Source organism: Lactuca serriola, chromosome 5, assembly GCF_051521515.1.
Source record: "Lactuca serriola cultivar US96UC23 chromosome 5, Lser_US96UC23_V15, whole genome shotgun sequence".
NCBI classification, from domain to species: Eukaryota; Viridiplantae; Streptophyta; class Magnoliopsida; order Asterales; family Asteraceae; genus Lactuca; species Lactuca serriola.
In genome coordinates this window covers 126,269,537-126,285,612 of record NC_136412.1, presented here as the reverse complement: position 1 = coordinate 126,285,612, position 16,076 = coordinate 126,269,537, and the positions used below count along the sequence as shown (strand labels likewise).

General features: G+C 34.4%; 1 protein-coding gene across 1 annotated transcript; it reads right to left on the bottom strand.

The window, feature by feature from the left end:
• Window positions 1-556: 556 nt before the first annotated feature.
• LOC145052942 (protein NLP6-like) lies at window positions 557-3,121 on the bottom strand. Its single transcript, XM_079000874.1, has 5 exons — window positions 2,860-3,121; window positions 2,273-2,784; window positions 2,049-2,096; window positions 1,138-1,963; window positions 557-1,031 (listed from the first exon to the last, which is right to left on the bottom strand). The coding sequence occupies exons 1-5, from the start codon at window positions 3,074-3,076 to the stop codon at window positions 601-603; spliced, it is 2,034 nt and encodes a 677-aa protein (XP_078857000.1). The 5' UTR covers window positions 3,077-3,121; the 3' UTR covers window positions 557-600.
• Window positions 3,122-16,076: the final 12,955 nt, after the last annotated feature.

Sequence of the window (16,076 nt, the reverse complement as noted above, 5' to 3'; positions counted from 1 at the left end):
CAGTAGATAAGCTAGTTAAGTAAAAATGATGTTTGGTAAAAGTAACTGATAAGCTACTGAAATATATAAAATGATATATAAGGGTATGTAGAAGATTAAGTTTTTATAATTACAAACATTACATTCGAGAAAAAAAATTTAACAAACTTGTTGAAACTTTAGTATGAGTAGCTTTTTAAATAACTAACTTATAAACTACTTTTTTTTTTTTTTTTTACAAAACATAAAAAAGTTAAAAATACTCAAAAATAAACTAGCCTATAAGTTAGTTGAGTTAGTTATTGCATGCAAAACATAGTACTCGTTTAAATATCATTAGTTGATAATAATTTTTGATTAGTATACACTTGCCTAATAAATTTAAACTCAACATTAGGTTAATCCCTACCTTAATTGTGATTATTTGGTCGCTCTCTTTTGTCTTCTGGTCTTGAGGCCAATTATAGATCATCGATACCGTATCAAACAATCTATGAACCAAACGGTCCTTGAGTACTACGGTAAAAAGAAAACCATTTGGTTATGTCTTCTTCTTCTAGATATGCAATCTATAGAATTCGGAATGGCACACCCATTAAAACTTTATTGATATGATTCAAATCAGATATTTGCTATGTATCGTAGCACACGCAACTTAATTCGAGTGTCATTTACACTTCTTGAAATATTGATACAATCACTCAAGTCCTGATCAGAAGTCATTAATATCCATTCTTTATCTTCATCTTGGTACTTGAGTTTATAAGTAGTAACTTTCAACTTGAACCTCTTGCCAATTTCCTTCTCAACAGCTTCGAATGTTGTTAATGAGATAGGCAAATGGAACTTGATCACATCATCTTCATATTCTGCTTTTATAATCACAGTATCTCCATCGATACCCCAGGGGCCTTGAATTGCTCCATTATCTTCTTCATTCATGTCACTTCGATTCTGATACGAGTAATTTATTTTCCTGTTTCCAAAGCTTGGTCCTTTCCATTCAGAAATGCCATGCACCCTACACTTGCGTTTCAATGTTGACAAGGAAACTGTAAAAAGAAAAAATATATATATGAATAAGAATGAGTCATAATATTCCATACCCAACATGATAAGTAAAAAAATTGTAATCTAGAAACATAATATTATCATTACCATTAAGGTTTTTTGCTGCTTCTTTCATTGTTCTTCCAAATTGTTGCTCGATGTCCTCTCGAGGTAATGCCTTTTCGGTTGTCTTGCATTTCACGTCCAAAGGTCCTATGCACTCCTCAGCTACTAGCCTCATTCCTTTTTCCAATAATGTGGGTATTGGTGATGATTTCTTTCCTTCAAAAATCTTGAAATATTCAATTTCACTTTTGGAAGAAGTTACATCACCAAGTTCAGCACCAAAAGCAAATGTGAAATCTTGAACACTTAATTCTACACCAGAATTAAACTTGATATCTACAACAAGTAATTCATCACCAAGTTGTAAACCAGAAGAAAATTTGAAATTTGGCAAACACCTCTTTAGTGTTAATATGATCGACTCCAACAAGATCATATGGTTTCGACTTTGGAGCCATAAAAATTCAAAAACATAATCAATATTACCAGTCTCAATGCTCCTCAAACATATAACAAAGCAACTATGTTCTTTAATGGTAATAGGAAATAACAGCGACAACTCATAATTACTCATCTCATAGATATTTCTACACAAGTGTGGTTCGTAATTTTGAAGTGCCTTCCCAACAAGTCCTTCCCCTATTTGCAAAGGAAGCATATCACAGATAGCATAATAATCCTTAAACGACAAACGATCTTCATCATCTGAATTATCACAATGAGCTATCAATTTGAGTGGTATTATTCGTTTCATATGTGTATCCTCATAAGCGATACACACTTGAGCAAGAGTCAAGTCGTGTGATTCACATACTCTCTGTAATGCCTCCTCGATTTCATCAGTCACGTGTTTCAGACCCACTATACTCTGTTCATGTGTGTAAAGTATTACATACATTCAGTTTTAGTAACTACTCACTATAATGTTAGAAAAAGTTTTTAAACAAATTCACCTTGTATAGCATACGTTCTTGTCCATGAAATGTAGATAGACCCACTTTCTGTAAAGAGGAGCAAACTAAATTAAACGTTATCATTAACTGATAAACTGAGAAAAGAAAGATTTAAAAAAACAAAAAAACAGCTGAAGTTTATTAGTAGCGTAATCCTAATGAGAAATTCAGCAAAGGGAGATTATGTAAATAAAGTTTTAGAAACTCAAACCAATTAAACCAACCTGTAGTGCAGTGTTCATGTGGTTGAAAATTTCAAGAAGATCATCAAGCTTATTGGCAGAACACTCAACAACACCAACACACCGGCTTTGAGAAGGATCACAAATAGGCAGAAGAAAACAAGACATCAATTCACATTCCAAAGCAGAACGCATCAATGGATTCCCATGGTAAACTCGCATATCCAGAACTACCTCTGCCAAATGATTTACGAATGAATTTGCAGGTGCACCACTAATAATCGTAGTGTCATCTCCAACTTCAAGCTTATTGGCATCGATATTATACTGATACTTAAGAGAAAATAACCTATATTTCTGGAGCCCAGAGTCAAGGTATTTTAGGGCAAAAGGTTGATCGTAAGTTGTAAGCAGGCGTCTACTGCTTGATTCCACGGGTGCCCAAAACTGAATTAACCCATCAAAAGAACACAATTCAACTTTACAAAATGCAGATTTTATCGCTGTTTGAATCTCCCAAGGATCAGTAATATCAAGAACCAATCCACGATTATCTGTGTAATTTTGAATTTTGAGTATTATTGAATGAAAGTTAAAAGACACATGAATCGGATTTTAAGGTGACTCACCGGAATATCGATTACTTTGAGATGATAAGTTTTGGCTCCAAAAAACAAACAGTCCACGCTTAGATACAGGTTGCGAGTAATGAAGTTGTGTTGTAAACGTTTCAAGGAAAGCAGAGAGCCTGTCGTCAATGGGCGATGGGGAAGACTCATACGGAGTTTCATCATCAGACGACGGTAACCCGACGAGCTCCTTCTGGCCAGTCGTATAATCAGCCATCTAATTCTCCGTTGACCAGAGGTGCAATTTATCGTCGTTTACAGGGTGTTGCTGATCGCACCATATTTGACCTATTAAAAGGGTTTGACTTGGTGACACTAATTATCATCATTATTTTCCATTTTCATTTTTATTATTTTTCATTACTTCATGAAACTAATTTTTCTTTTTTTTAATTATTTACAAAATAAACCCTTAACATTCGAAACATTATTTCTCGTAGTGTACAAATGATTTAAGGATTTTAAAAAGTTGTTTTTTTCAAATAAAAGGACAACACTTGTAATTTATCCGATCAGAGGGTTTGTAGAATATTTTTTAAATTATTTCTTGTAGAGGTCACATGATGTTTAAAAACATTAATTTTAAAAACACTTTCTGATTTTAATCTTTTCTATTTTAAAAACATTAACTTATATATATATATATATATATATATATATATATATATATATATATATATATATATATATATATATAGAGAGAGAGAGAGAGAGAGAGAGAGAGAGAGAGAGAGGTGAGTTCAATTGAGAAAATAAAAAAGATTGAGAATGAGAGAATCATTCTCAGTCACTCATTTAATTAGCCTCTAAACATAAAGGACACGGTGACAAACTTGTAAATATGATATAATAGTCTTCAATCAGAAATACGAACAGTTGAAATTCATTCGTTTTTTGCTATTTCAATCCAACCTTCAATTCTGTTTGAATACGAACATATCTTCAACATCTACGATTAATTATACTCCAAGCATCATTAGATCAACATCATCGATCATCAACAAAAAATTCAATTTGTATCATTCATTCAACATCGTTAATCAAATAAAATATCGAAATTAAGGTTAGAAAAAGTTCAAATCATTTTTTGTTTGAAATTTTCATATATTTCTTTACCAATCTACTATTTTGTAAGATTTAAGTAGTCAAAGTATCATATTTATCACATTTTAAAAAAAGTTAACTTGTATGCACTCCAACTGTTTGATGAAATGCATAAACTAAATTACCACGTTATATTCACATATGAATATGTTTTCTCACCTGAATCAATATGTGATTATTAAAAGACAAAACAAATATGCAAGTCTGTATGTTATTCATATGTGAATAACATATAAAAATTATATATATTTTTGAAAACACATTGTAATATTCATATATGAATATACTGTGCAATATTTACATATGAATATAGCAACTATTATTCATAAATGAATATACGATCTAATATTCACAAGTGAATATACTATGTACTATTCTCATGTGATATACCATGTAATACTATATAATATTCACATATGAAAATATTATATAATATTCATAAGTGAATACACCATCTAACATTCACAAGTGAATATACTATGTAATATTCATAAGTGAATGCATCGTCTCATATTTAAATATGAATATACTATGTTTAGTATATGCTATATTCATATATGAATGATACTTAAATTGTAAAAAAATTAATCATAGTTTTTATTCATAAGTGGATAACGAATGTACCGTAGTAAAAACCAGATTCATTTTTATTCACTTATGAAAAACGATAGCTGAAAATATAAAAAAAATAAATTTTTTATTTTATCTTAAAACTATATCAATATGGATGTCTATTTGTAGAGAATAAAAAAATCATGAATTTTGGTATATCTAAAATCATTTTTCGATAAAAATAAAAATAAAAAAAACGAAAAAACTATATTTTTGTATATATTAAGGTAATGCTTAGCATAGTTTAAGGAAACATGTTTTGTTGGAAAACACATGTGCATTACTTTCCCATTTCCCCCGGTACGTTGGAGGCTTTTGCGACAAAAATAAATGATTGGCTGAAAATGATTCCCCCATTCTCAACCTTTTTTTCTCAATTGAACCCTCCTATATATATATATATATATATATATATATATATATATATATATACCACCTACGAGTAGTGTATTCACTTAATCGTAGGGTGGAGTTTTAAAAGTAGTATATTCATCCAAGATCCTAGTCTATATCAAAATAGAAGTAGTGTAAACACTACTTGCGACAAGTACCTTTCTTAGCAATGGATTCTGCATCCATCATATGCCTATCTAGTGAAATTTGATGCTCCCTGAGTGTTCTCATTTTAATTTGATCAGCAATCATTTCTTCATGAAGCATGTCTATGTGGTGTTTCGTTTCATCGTGATCTCCGTCTAGACGATGAAGATTTACGACGTTTACTTGGGAGGCAGCAGTGACTTCTAGAATTCGGTTGATCGATATCTGAGATTAATCAACCTGACGAGAAATGTGACGTACTATAACAGGGAGGACCCTGTCAGCTGAACCTCCATTGCTGATGTTATAGAAGCCTCTGTTCATACCAAAAGGAGGGTGTTGCCGTTGCTGCTGGCTCCACCTATGTCGTTCTCCGCCCCATGTTGGTATCGTACCTTGGAAATCCTGTCCGACAGCGGGGTTTTGATCGACTGGCGGTGGATTGTATACTTCTGGATATGAGTCTGTACCGTCTGAATCCTCCTTGGGATCCTCTTCAGGATCATTTTCAATCCAACCATTATGCCCTTTACCAAGGAAATAAGGATCTCCATGTGGGGATATCCTTCCATAAAGTCTATACGAGAAATTAAAGGTAAGATGCATAGAAAGAATGTAGTTTTATAGTATTACAAAATACTCCTATAGTATTTTAAATTTGTATGTTATAGGTTCTCTATATGGTTTATTGGTAAGTTTTAGACTTGTCGCGACACTACCATCACTCCCAAACACATGTTGTAGTTGATCAGGCTATATTTATCCCAGATATGATTACATAACTGTTTAAGTTTAACTATATTGCCCAACATCCAAATACTTTTATGTTGTTACTTACTGTGATATTGTTCCTGTATGTATGTATGTTAGTATACTTCTTAAAAAAATACTTGTAATTTAAAAAAAAAGTATACTTAAATTCAGAGCACTTTAGCCCCAATGTATTTATAGTTGTATATCTTTTATGAATTGATATACTGTGTTCACTATAAACAATGCTCTGATACCAGTTTGTCATACCCCCAAACCGGAGCGACGGAAACGTCCGGGGGTGGATGACTTCATGTTAAGTATTACAACACATGCATCATAGTAATCAAAGTACAACAACCATTGCATTAATAAAGTATAAGTTTTACATATGGGTCCAATCATTGTATATTGACACCAAAATAACTGTAACAAAAGATAGAAGACATGACTCTATATAACTCCGTCTTCTCAAAATCCTGCGAATGTATCTGTCTAATGGTTCCCTGAGAATACAAGTGTTTTGCAAAAGAGAGTATCAACATTTAAGTTGGTGAGTGCATAAATATTTATGTTTAGAAGTTTGTTATCTGTTCCTTGAAATCGTGAGTATGTTACTGTTCTAGAAAATCCAATATTTTCTAACATAATTGAAAGTAGTTTTAATACCATAAAGTCGTTCTGTGTAAATGTTGTTGTAATATTAAATAGTGTAACATAGTTTTAGTTCACAATAAAACTTTATGAAGACTGTTTTCTGTATTGTTTATGTTTTCCAAGTTCTGTAATTGTACTCTTTGAAAACCCTGTAAATATGAGTGTGCCTGGCTCCACCAGCTATAATTGCAAATTGTAATGTAATACTGTAAATCGTATTATTGTAAAACCAGTACTTTGTATTCCTACTCTTTGGTTTAATTATTTAGACACTAAACATATTCTTAATATATTTTTGTGAGTTATTATAACCACGCTATGACTAGTAGGTATGATACGACGCTTTGTAGGCACTGAAACTGTAACGACATTTGTCACTCATAGGCATACCATCCTAACTTCGGTGAACTATCTGAGTGCGAGATTGTCAATCCCGTATAGATCTATACACATTTGTCTTGATCTCTGTCCGACGATTTTGGTTATAATTATCAGGACTTTAATAGTATTACTTAAATGAATAAGCGAGTAAACTTTGTCTCACAAAAACCATATTGATGCTTACGTGTATAATAATGAGGAAAAGTCATTCTAAAATAAATGAACTGATAGTATGTTCCTTTTCTAGTATACTTAAATGTAAAGTATTTGTACGAGAGTACACTGTTTAAACTTTGTATAACTGATTAATGAAAATAGTATGAGAGTTCCATAAATTATACTTATTATAATTTATATGTGTGTTCTGTTTGACATGTAATATTCATGAAAGTACCCCCTTTGTTCGGCATGTTACAAAGGGTAATGAAACTGATTGAAGTACTTTTTATATTCATATATATATATATATATATATATATATATATATATATATATATATATATATATATATATATATATATATATATATATATATATATATAATTAAAACTGAAACCACAGTCAGACAAATAATTCTACCCTAAGCCCTTTAAATCTTATATATATATATATATATATATATATATATATATATATATATATATATATATGATTTTGGTAAAATATAAGTTAAAAAAAGTTTATAAAACATTTAAAATTGTTTTAGAAATATTTAGAAATCATTTATTTGTAAACACAATATTCTTGTGTTAGAGTTGTAACCCCCTCCTCTTAAAACAATGAAAAATAGTAAAAACATAAGGGGTACGAACTCACTTGATAGGTGGTGACTTGGGCAACGTTTTGTTTCTAGAAATGATTTTTCTTGAAGAAACTGTGAGTTTCTGATGAAAACCGGGCTTTACGCGGGCAGAGTTTCGACTGGAAAATATTATTTTCTCGAAGACTTCATGGCTCCGGGCTTTCTTCGGTGTTAGGGGGTTCCCAAGGCTTCGGGGTGATTTAGAGTGGTTAAATAGAGTATAGAGAGTGAAAGAGGATTGAATTTTGTAAACCAAACCCGGAGACCTCGCATCCTATTTATAGGAGGCTTCTGACCTTGGTACGCAGGGTGTTCCTGCAAGGGATGCAACGCGTTCGGAGTGAGGCATGTCTACTGCTTCGATTCCGGGCTTCAAACGTGTCAAGATGCGAGATACGTGTCACTGCATGCGAACACGGGGTGTTCCCTCGGACGCATCGCGTCCCCCTTAGGATAAGCTTCGAAGTTGTGTCCAAAACTTCAAAAATTCATAACTTTTGAATACGAGCTCTGTGTTTGACGTTCTTTATATCCACGTGTAGGTGAAATTATACTATACAACTATCATTTAGACTCCGTCGGCTAATTTTTAATTTATTTTTAATATTATATTTTAACAAGCCGGGATAGGAAAAATCCGTTAAAAATTCATAAATTCTTCATCCGATGTCCGTTTTCGTCTGTCTTTTTACCGTTCAACTACAAATGACAAGATCTTTTAATAGGCCGGGATAGGAAAAATCCGTTAAAAATTCATAAATTATTCATCCGATGTCCGTTTTCGTTTGTCTTTTTACCGTTTAACTATAAATGACGAGATCTTTGATTCTCATTTAGGTTGTGTCAGCTAAAATCGCTCGATCATTAATTCGAGTTTCAGGTTGTGTACTGCTATGTCGAATCTTAGAAAAATCATAACTTCTTCATACGAAGTCAGATTTGGACGTTCATTTTATGCACACTCTCGGTTTAACGTATACTTCAACTTTCATTTAGATAACTAAGGCTAAAAATTATTTTATTGTAAATTCACTTTTTACGCTACACAGCATTTTGCTAATTTTGTCGCGGATCTTCGATAGATCATAACTTCTTTGTTATAACTCAGATTTCGGTGTTGTTTATATTTTCGAAATCCTTGTTACAATCTTTACCAGTTTATTCATCCCAATTAAGTTTATTTAACATTTTATTTTTGAGGATCAAATAAGTAAATGCACATAGTATTCAAAAATTTCTCTTTATTACTTTAAACACTAGTTACAAAGGTTGACCTAATCTATTACATTGACTTGAAATATCAGGTTTTTACAGGTGATCCTTACTGGATCCTCCTATAATTACGTAGTGTATACCCGTTAATTATAGATAACTAAGATCGAACAAACCTTCGAATAAGTGACCCTACTCTAAGACCACAACCAAAGAAGTAACAGGAAGTAGAGCGAAAATCACAAATTCTAAGTATATAAAACCTTAATTATATATAGCCTTAGCGTATACAGTCAGCAATTATAGATCTACCAGTACGGGTCTTTTAGTTTTCACATAAGTTATTTATAGCACCATAAAATACTCCTATAGTATTTTAACTTTATGTTTGATTCTAGAGTTTTCTTCGTATACGAAGTTGATAAGTTTTTAGACTTGTTCTTATTGTATTGTATCCTAAAATACTCATATACTATTTTATACTTTATGTTTGGTTCTAGTGTTCCTTTGCATGAGGAGTTGGTAAGTTTTAAACTTTTTGCAACACCACAACCATTCCTAGGCATATGTTAATCACCTCTGAGATAAATATAGTCGATCAGACTATATTCTTCCCAGACCTGATTATATATCCCAAGGTCTACTCATGTTGTTCAACTTTCTAAATACTTTTGTATTGTTCGTCTCGTGATACGGTTCTAGTATGTATGCATGTATGTATACTTTTATAAAAATATTGTTATATTTTTAAAAATATAACTCTTGGTCAGAGTGTTTTTATCCCATTATATTTGTAGTTGTAAATCTTATATGGGTTGATATACTTAGTTCACTATAAACAATGCTCTGATAACAATCTGTCACACCCCCAAACCGGAACGACAAAAACGGTCGGGGGCGGAGGACGTCATGTACAGTATCATAACAATTGAATAATTGTAATTAAAGCAACAACAACCATTGTATTGATAATATAGTATTTACATTGTATTCGAATCATTGTATGTTTGACTCCAAAAGTATATAGCAAAAACTAAGATGTGACACTACTATGCACCGTCTTCTCGTAGCCTGTGTGTGAGCCTGTCTACTGGTTTCCTAAGAATACAAGTGGTTTTGAAAGTGTATCAACATTTAAGTTGGTGAGTTGATAAGCATTTTAGTATTTGAAAACATGTTCTTTGTTCCTTGAAAACGTTAGTGTGTTCCTCCAGAAAATCCAATGTTTTCTTAGTAAATGAAACTAGTTCCTTCTACAATTACTTAGTGAATACAAGTTATATTTAATCCAGATCAAACGGACAGTTGAATGTGTGGTTCTGCCCTAAGCCCACAACCAAACAAGGAACATGAAGTAAAGCGGAAATCACACATTCCACTGCCTATCAGATCTTCATTGTATATAACCCTAACATATTCACTAGGAAATCACAGAGTTAACAACAATGGTCCTTTTAGACATGTAATTTGCAATGTACTTGAAAAGTGATGCATTGTAGTTGTATTTGTATGCAATTCTTTTGTATGCATGCTTGGATAAATGTTCCTTGAGAAATGTAAGTTTCTATGTTAGAAAATAGTGTATTGTACTTGTAGGTAGCAGCATGAACCATATTTATTCCTCCTATGATTACTTGGTGTACACAAGTTATATATAATCAAGATCGAACGGACAGATGATTGTGTGGTTCTGCCCTAAGCCCACAACCAAACAATGAACATGAAGTAAGGTGAAAATCACACATCCAACTGCCTATCGAATATTATTTATATATAAATCTGATGTATAAACTAAGGAATTATAGAATTAGCAATAAGGGTCCTTTATGTCTTACTAGTTCGAATGTATGTTCCTGGATCTACCGGCTGTATTATAAAATATTGTTTTGTAGTTTTATTATTAAATAAAACCATTTGATGTTGTCTATGTATTCGTACACTAATCGCGTTGTTAATACCAAATTGTGAGTTATTATAACCATGCTTGTTGACCTAGGATGGCCTGATACGACGTTCTTCAGGCTTCAGAATCATTATGACATTTTTCAACCCAGAACTTCCGTTCCAACTATAGCTAACAGTCAAGGCGCGAGATTTTCAGACATGTATCTATACACAAATTCATGCTCTCCCTCCAAGAGAATCTGGTTATAAAATCAGGGCGTTTTTTGGTACTTAGATAAGTACTTGAAGGTATGTCTCACAAAGCTTACGAGCCAACTACCTCGAATTTTCCATTACAACCTCGAAGAATTCCTAACTACCATAATGTCCATGACCAACGGCCGCTCGCCATGGAGGCACTCATCCTTTCCTGAACACGTACACCATGCGTTACCTTGCCTCGACCACCAATAACCATGGTCTCAAGTATCAGAACCGCACGTCTCCATACCTTGTTCTCTAGCGGCACTTGAACAAATCTCTGATCCCATTAACAAAATAGCCGATTCTCCCCCACTCAAGGTTCGAACCATCACTATTTGGCACACCAACAATCTACTCCCCAGACTGTTTCTAGGTACATCACACTTACTCTTGGAAAGTACAAAATAACACCCAATGATCTTCCCGATAAAGACCAAGCAACTCGAAATATCCTAAATCCTAGATGAAGTCCTTGGATATTTTACAACATGACTGCCTCTAGTCATCCAAAATTTTCATACCGACACACTTCCGGATCTCTCTATTGTCCAAAGGAACAACGAGAACCACCGCCCCACATACTTCTCTTGATTACTCGAAATTGCTGCTAACATATGCCTCACTACTCAACTAAGGCATATCCCTGCCTTATCCATCTCAGTCCCCCCTAATGACCCCCTCTCGGTATATGAAATGCCCCGCAATAGACTTACTTCAAAATAATCTGAAAAAATGTCGCAACTATATGCTACCCCATGGGGTTAACCTCCAAATTCTGAAACCAGAAGCTCGATATCCCTTTTTCTCCACACAAGAAACAAAAGTAGCACAAATTCTTGGCACGAAAAATGATATCTCAACTATCGACCGATTGCACATCTCATATCGCAATCCTCCCCAAAACCTCATCTCTACTCATCCCTGAGTCTTGCTACTCCAACTAGCATCGTAACTGTAACATCCCTTAGGACCTAACTCAATTTCCCTCTCAAGGTACACTTCATGGAAGCTCGTCCGACCTGGCACTCTGTCCCCACATGTCCTCATGTCGGTCCTGAGTCTGAACAATCACAACGGAACAACAGGAAAAAGGCATAAGTACTATCTGCTATGAATCACGGTACTCAACCCATGTTATCTCCTTTCAATATGCTACAAATCATGGTACTCGAACCATGTTATCTCTTCTCAATCTGCCACAAATCATGGTACTCGAACCGTGTTATCTCTTCTCAATCTGCCTCAAATCATGGTACTCGAACCATGTTATCTCTTCTCAATCTGCTACAAATCATGGTTCTCGAACCATGCTATCTCTTCTCAATCTGGTACTTAGAACCTTTGGAATTCTCCCTGTTTTGAGTATGGGTCCTCTGCTTTCAGTAGTACGGGCCCATACTACCTGCCACATCTACCTATACTTTCCACACAGATCGTCCCAGATTATCTAAGTAGTTGCTCGACCTCCTCAATCACCAATCCCGTCACGCGTATTCACTCCCCAACGAAATACTCTCCTCTATCAACGTATTCACCTGACTAAGTTCACTCCCTAGGTTCTTCCTAGGTTCTCACACTTCTCTGTCATCAGCTACTGAAGAACTCCTTATGATGCCAGCCATCTACCTCCTAAATATCGTCATATTCACTTAGTAGCTGTATCCCATCATCAAAAGTTCCACAAAGCACAAAGCAAGCAACATTCGGGCATCGAATCATCTCCACCAACACATAAAACCACTTGGCACACAACTTCACCTGATTGATGTGCAACTCTAAAGGTGTCACACCCCAAAACCGAGAATGGCAGAAACGTTCCGGGGCGGAGGACGTCATGTATAGTATCACAACAATGCAAAGTAGTAAACAAGCAACAACATCATCCATTGCATTAATAGTATAATTTTGATTACAAGTGTGTTCTTTCATAGTATAAAACAACATAATGAATAATCAAAATTAAAGACGAGTCTTGACTGCTCCGTCTTCACAAAACCTGGTCGTCGTACCTGTCTATTTGTGACCTGAGAATACATGTTATTTTGAAAGCGAGTATCAGCCATAGAGCTGGTGAATTCATAAGTATTTATGTGTCTTTGGCTTGTAAAACTGTAAAGGAAAGACTTATAAATGTTTGAAGAGAAGTTTGTATCAATGAACATGTTTGTAAGTAATTATAAACGTTTAAAAACCCTAGAGAATCCCATATTTCCTACCAGTATAAAAAGTAGTCTTCTACCAAGACTCGATTGTTTTGAAAGTAGCCTTCTACCAAGACCCGACTGTTTTGAAAGTAGCCTTCTACCAAGACCCGACTGTTTTGAAAGTATGAACCTCAACATAAGTGAAGGTTTTTCCTTGTACAACTAGTATTATTCAAATCTAATCTACCTCATCGATTATGTGAATGTGACACAAAGTAAAGGTAATAAGGAAAATAATATAATCATTTAAGTATTATCCTTTGGTACTAGGATAATCACGGCAGAGTTACTTGCCGAATAGTATTAACCGTAGACGTCCTTCGATGAGCATTTTCCCTCTGTAGCTAACAACTGGGGGTAGAATGGTTAGTCCCGTACTTATATAACAGTATCTACTCATATAATATGTAATAGTATCTCATCATATAGTATGTAATCGTGTCTCTTTACTAGTATCTATGTAATAGTATCTACGTAATGGTAACTCTATAATAGTATGCCTTGTAATTGTATGTGTTAGTATCTCTTCATATAGTATGTAATGTATTCGTATTTCTGTAATTGTATCTCTTCCTATAGTATGTAATGTATTATTATAGACTCATGAATGAACTGACTCTTGTGTGATTCCTTATACTTGGAATAGTAAGTAGTATCTCCTAACTATACCTATTATAGTTACTAGTAATGTATGTGTATAATTGAAGGTATACCTTTGCTACCCAAAGGTACTGAACTAACTGATGGAAACCTTTATGTTTATATAAAAGTATAAGGGAAGTTTTGTAAAACCTTTGAAAAGTTTAATAACTAAGAAATGATGACCTGATGTCAGTTTATAAAACGATTTGAAAGTAGTTTGTTTGATAAGACAATTTTATGTATAAGAAAACCTTTGTTTGTAACACAATTGTAACAGAGTTTGAAAGGAAACATACAATATATAAGACAGTTTGATAAAGAGTTTTAACATGTAAAAAATGTTTTAGTAAGTCATTTGGAAGTAGTATACTGAGTAGACAGCTAAAAGTGTAGTAAATCCATTTGTATGCTAGTTATTAATCACATGTAATTGATGTACTAACTAGCATGTTTCAACTTGTATTCACCCCCATAAAAGCATTTATAAACATTTAAAAACATTTAAAAGGGTTAGTTAAGGGGTATGAACTCACATGTAGTGAGTGGATCGGATGGAAGTGTCGGACAAGTGCTTGGTGTCAAGTGAAGACTTAAACACACACAATGATCCTATGAACATGTAAAGACATAAGTATATATACAATTAGTGATTATAACACTAATTAGACAAGTATAAACATCCTAATGTGAGGAAAACACTTTGGTCAAAGTGCTAGGAGGCCATTGGGTTGCAACAAAGGATTGCAAGGCATTGTATTTGAGTTTATGGCCCATGGACCATACTTATTGGAGTTTACGGCCCAGGGGAGCTTACTCCTAGCTGTAAACTCTCTAATGGGTCACCATTTGTGGCTTAAAGGTAATATGTCTTAAGTGGTTAAGTGTTCCAAGGCTTAAACAAGAGGCTAAGTGAGTTTAAGGTCCAAGAATGACCCTAGCTTGTGTTTACGGCCTGGGGACCACTTCCCCATGAGTTTATGGCCGTAAAATCATGGTGGGAAGTACCATTTCGTTTCTTGAAGTCCCTAGTTCAATGGTGGTTGGTTCTATGCTAAGCTCTAGTCAATTGGAAGGAGGAAAGGGCATTATTGCACCCTTATAGGGAGTTTACGGCCTTGGGAGATCCTTGGCCGTAAAATCTCATTCAACCATTAATTCTTGATGATTCTAAGCTCTAAACATGTTAAAACTAGTGTGCAACGAGTTAGAATAAGAGTACTTACGATCTAGGAGCTTGAATGGTCGTTTCTGGCCAAGAAAACTAGTGTGTGTTCTTAGTGAAACTTGACGATCTACAAAATGGAATGATTTCACGGATGAAATCATGTAAGATCAATAGATCATGTAACATATCAACTAGTTAGGGCAAGAAACTTACGAGTTTTGAAGATCGGGGACGAAGATCCCGATGATACTTGAGAGAAAACTGAAGTTCTTGGGTTTGAGAAGTGAGAAAATGGCTAGAAATGATCAAAACTCATATAGATAGGTGGGAGTTCACGGACCTCTTGAGTTTACGGCCGTAAAGTCCATCTTATGGAGTTTGGGGCATAAATTTTAGTGCTAAGGCTTTAGCAATTACTTTCCAACACTTATTCCTTAAGTGTACAAGGCTCAGAATGCTCAAACAGAATCCAAATTGTGCTAAAAGATGGCAGAAATGAGTTTGACTTTCAATGAAGTATTTGACTGTACAGGATAGAAAATTTCGGGTTGTCACATCATCCCCCCGTTAGAGGGAATTTCGTCCCGAAATTAGAATTTAGGTAAAGGAGTAGGCATGAATAGTCGAGCCAAGAAGTGGTGATACTTCCTAATCTATTGATTCTCGCGCTCCCAAGTGAATTTAGGTCCTCGGTTGGCATTCCAGTGAACCTTCACTAATGGGAAATGGCTCTGCTTCGTTCACTTGACCTCTCGGTCCATGGTTACTACTGTTCTTCCACGATGGTGAGGATCTCGTTGGACTCGATCCCATCGAGTGGGATTACAAGAGTCCTGACGGAAATGTACTTTTTCAAGTTCGAGACGTGGAGGTAACAACTCTGCTTCGTTCACTTGACCTCTCGGTCCATGGTTACTACTGTTCTTCCACGACGGTGAGGCTCTCATTGGACTCGATCTCATCGAGTGGGATTACAAGAGTCCTGACGGAAAGGTACTTT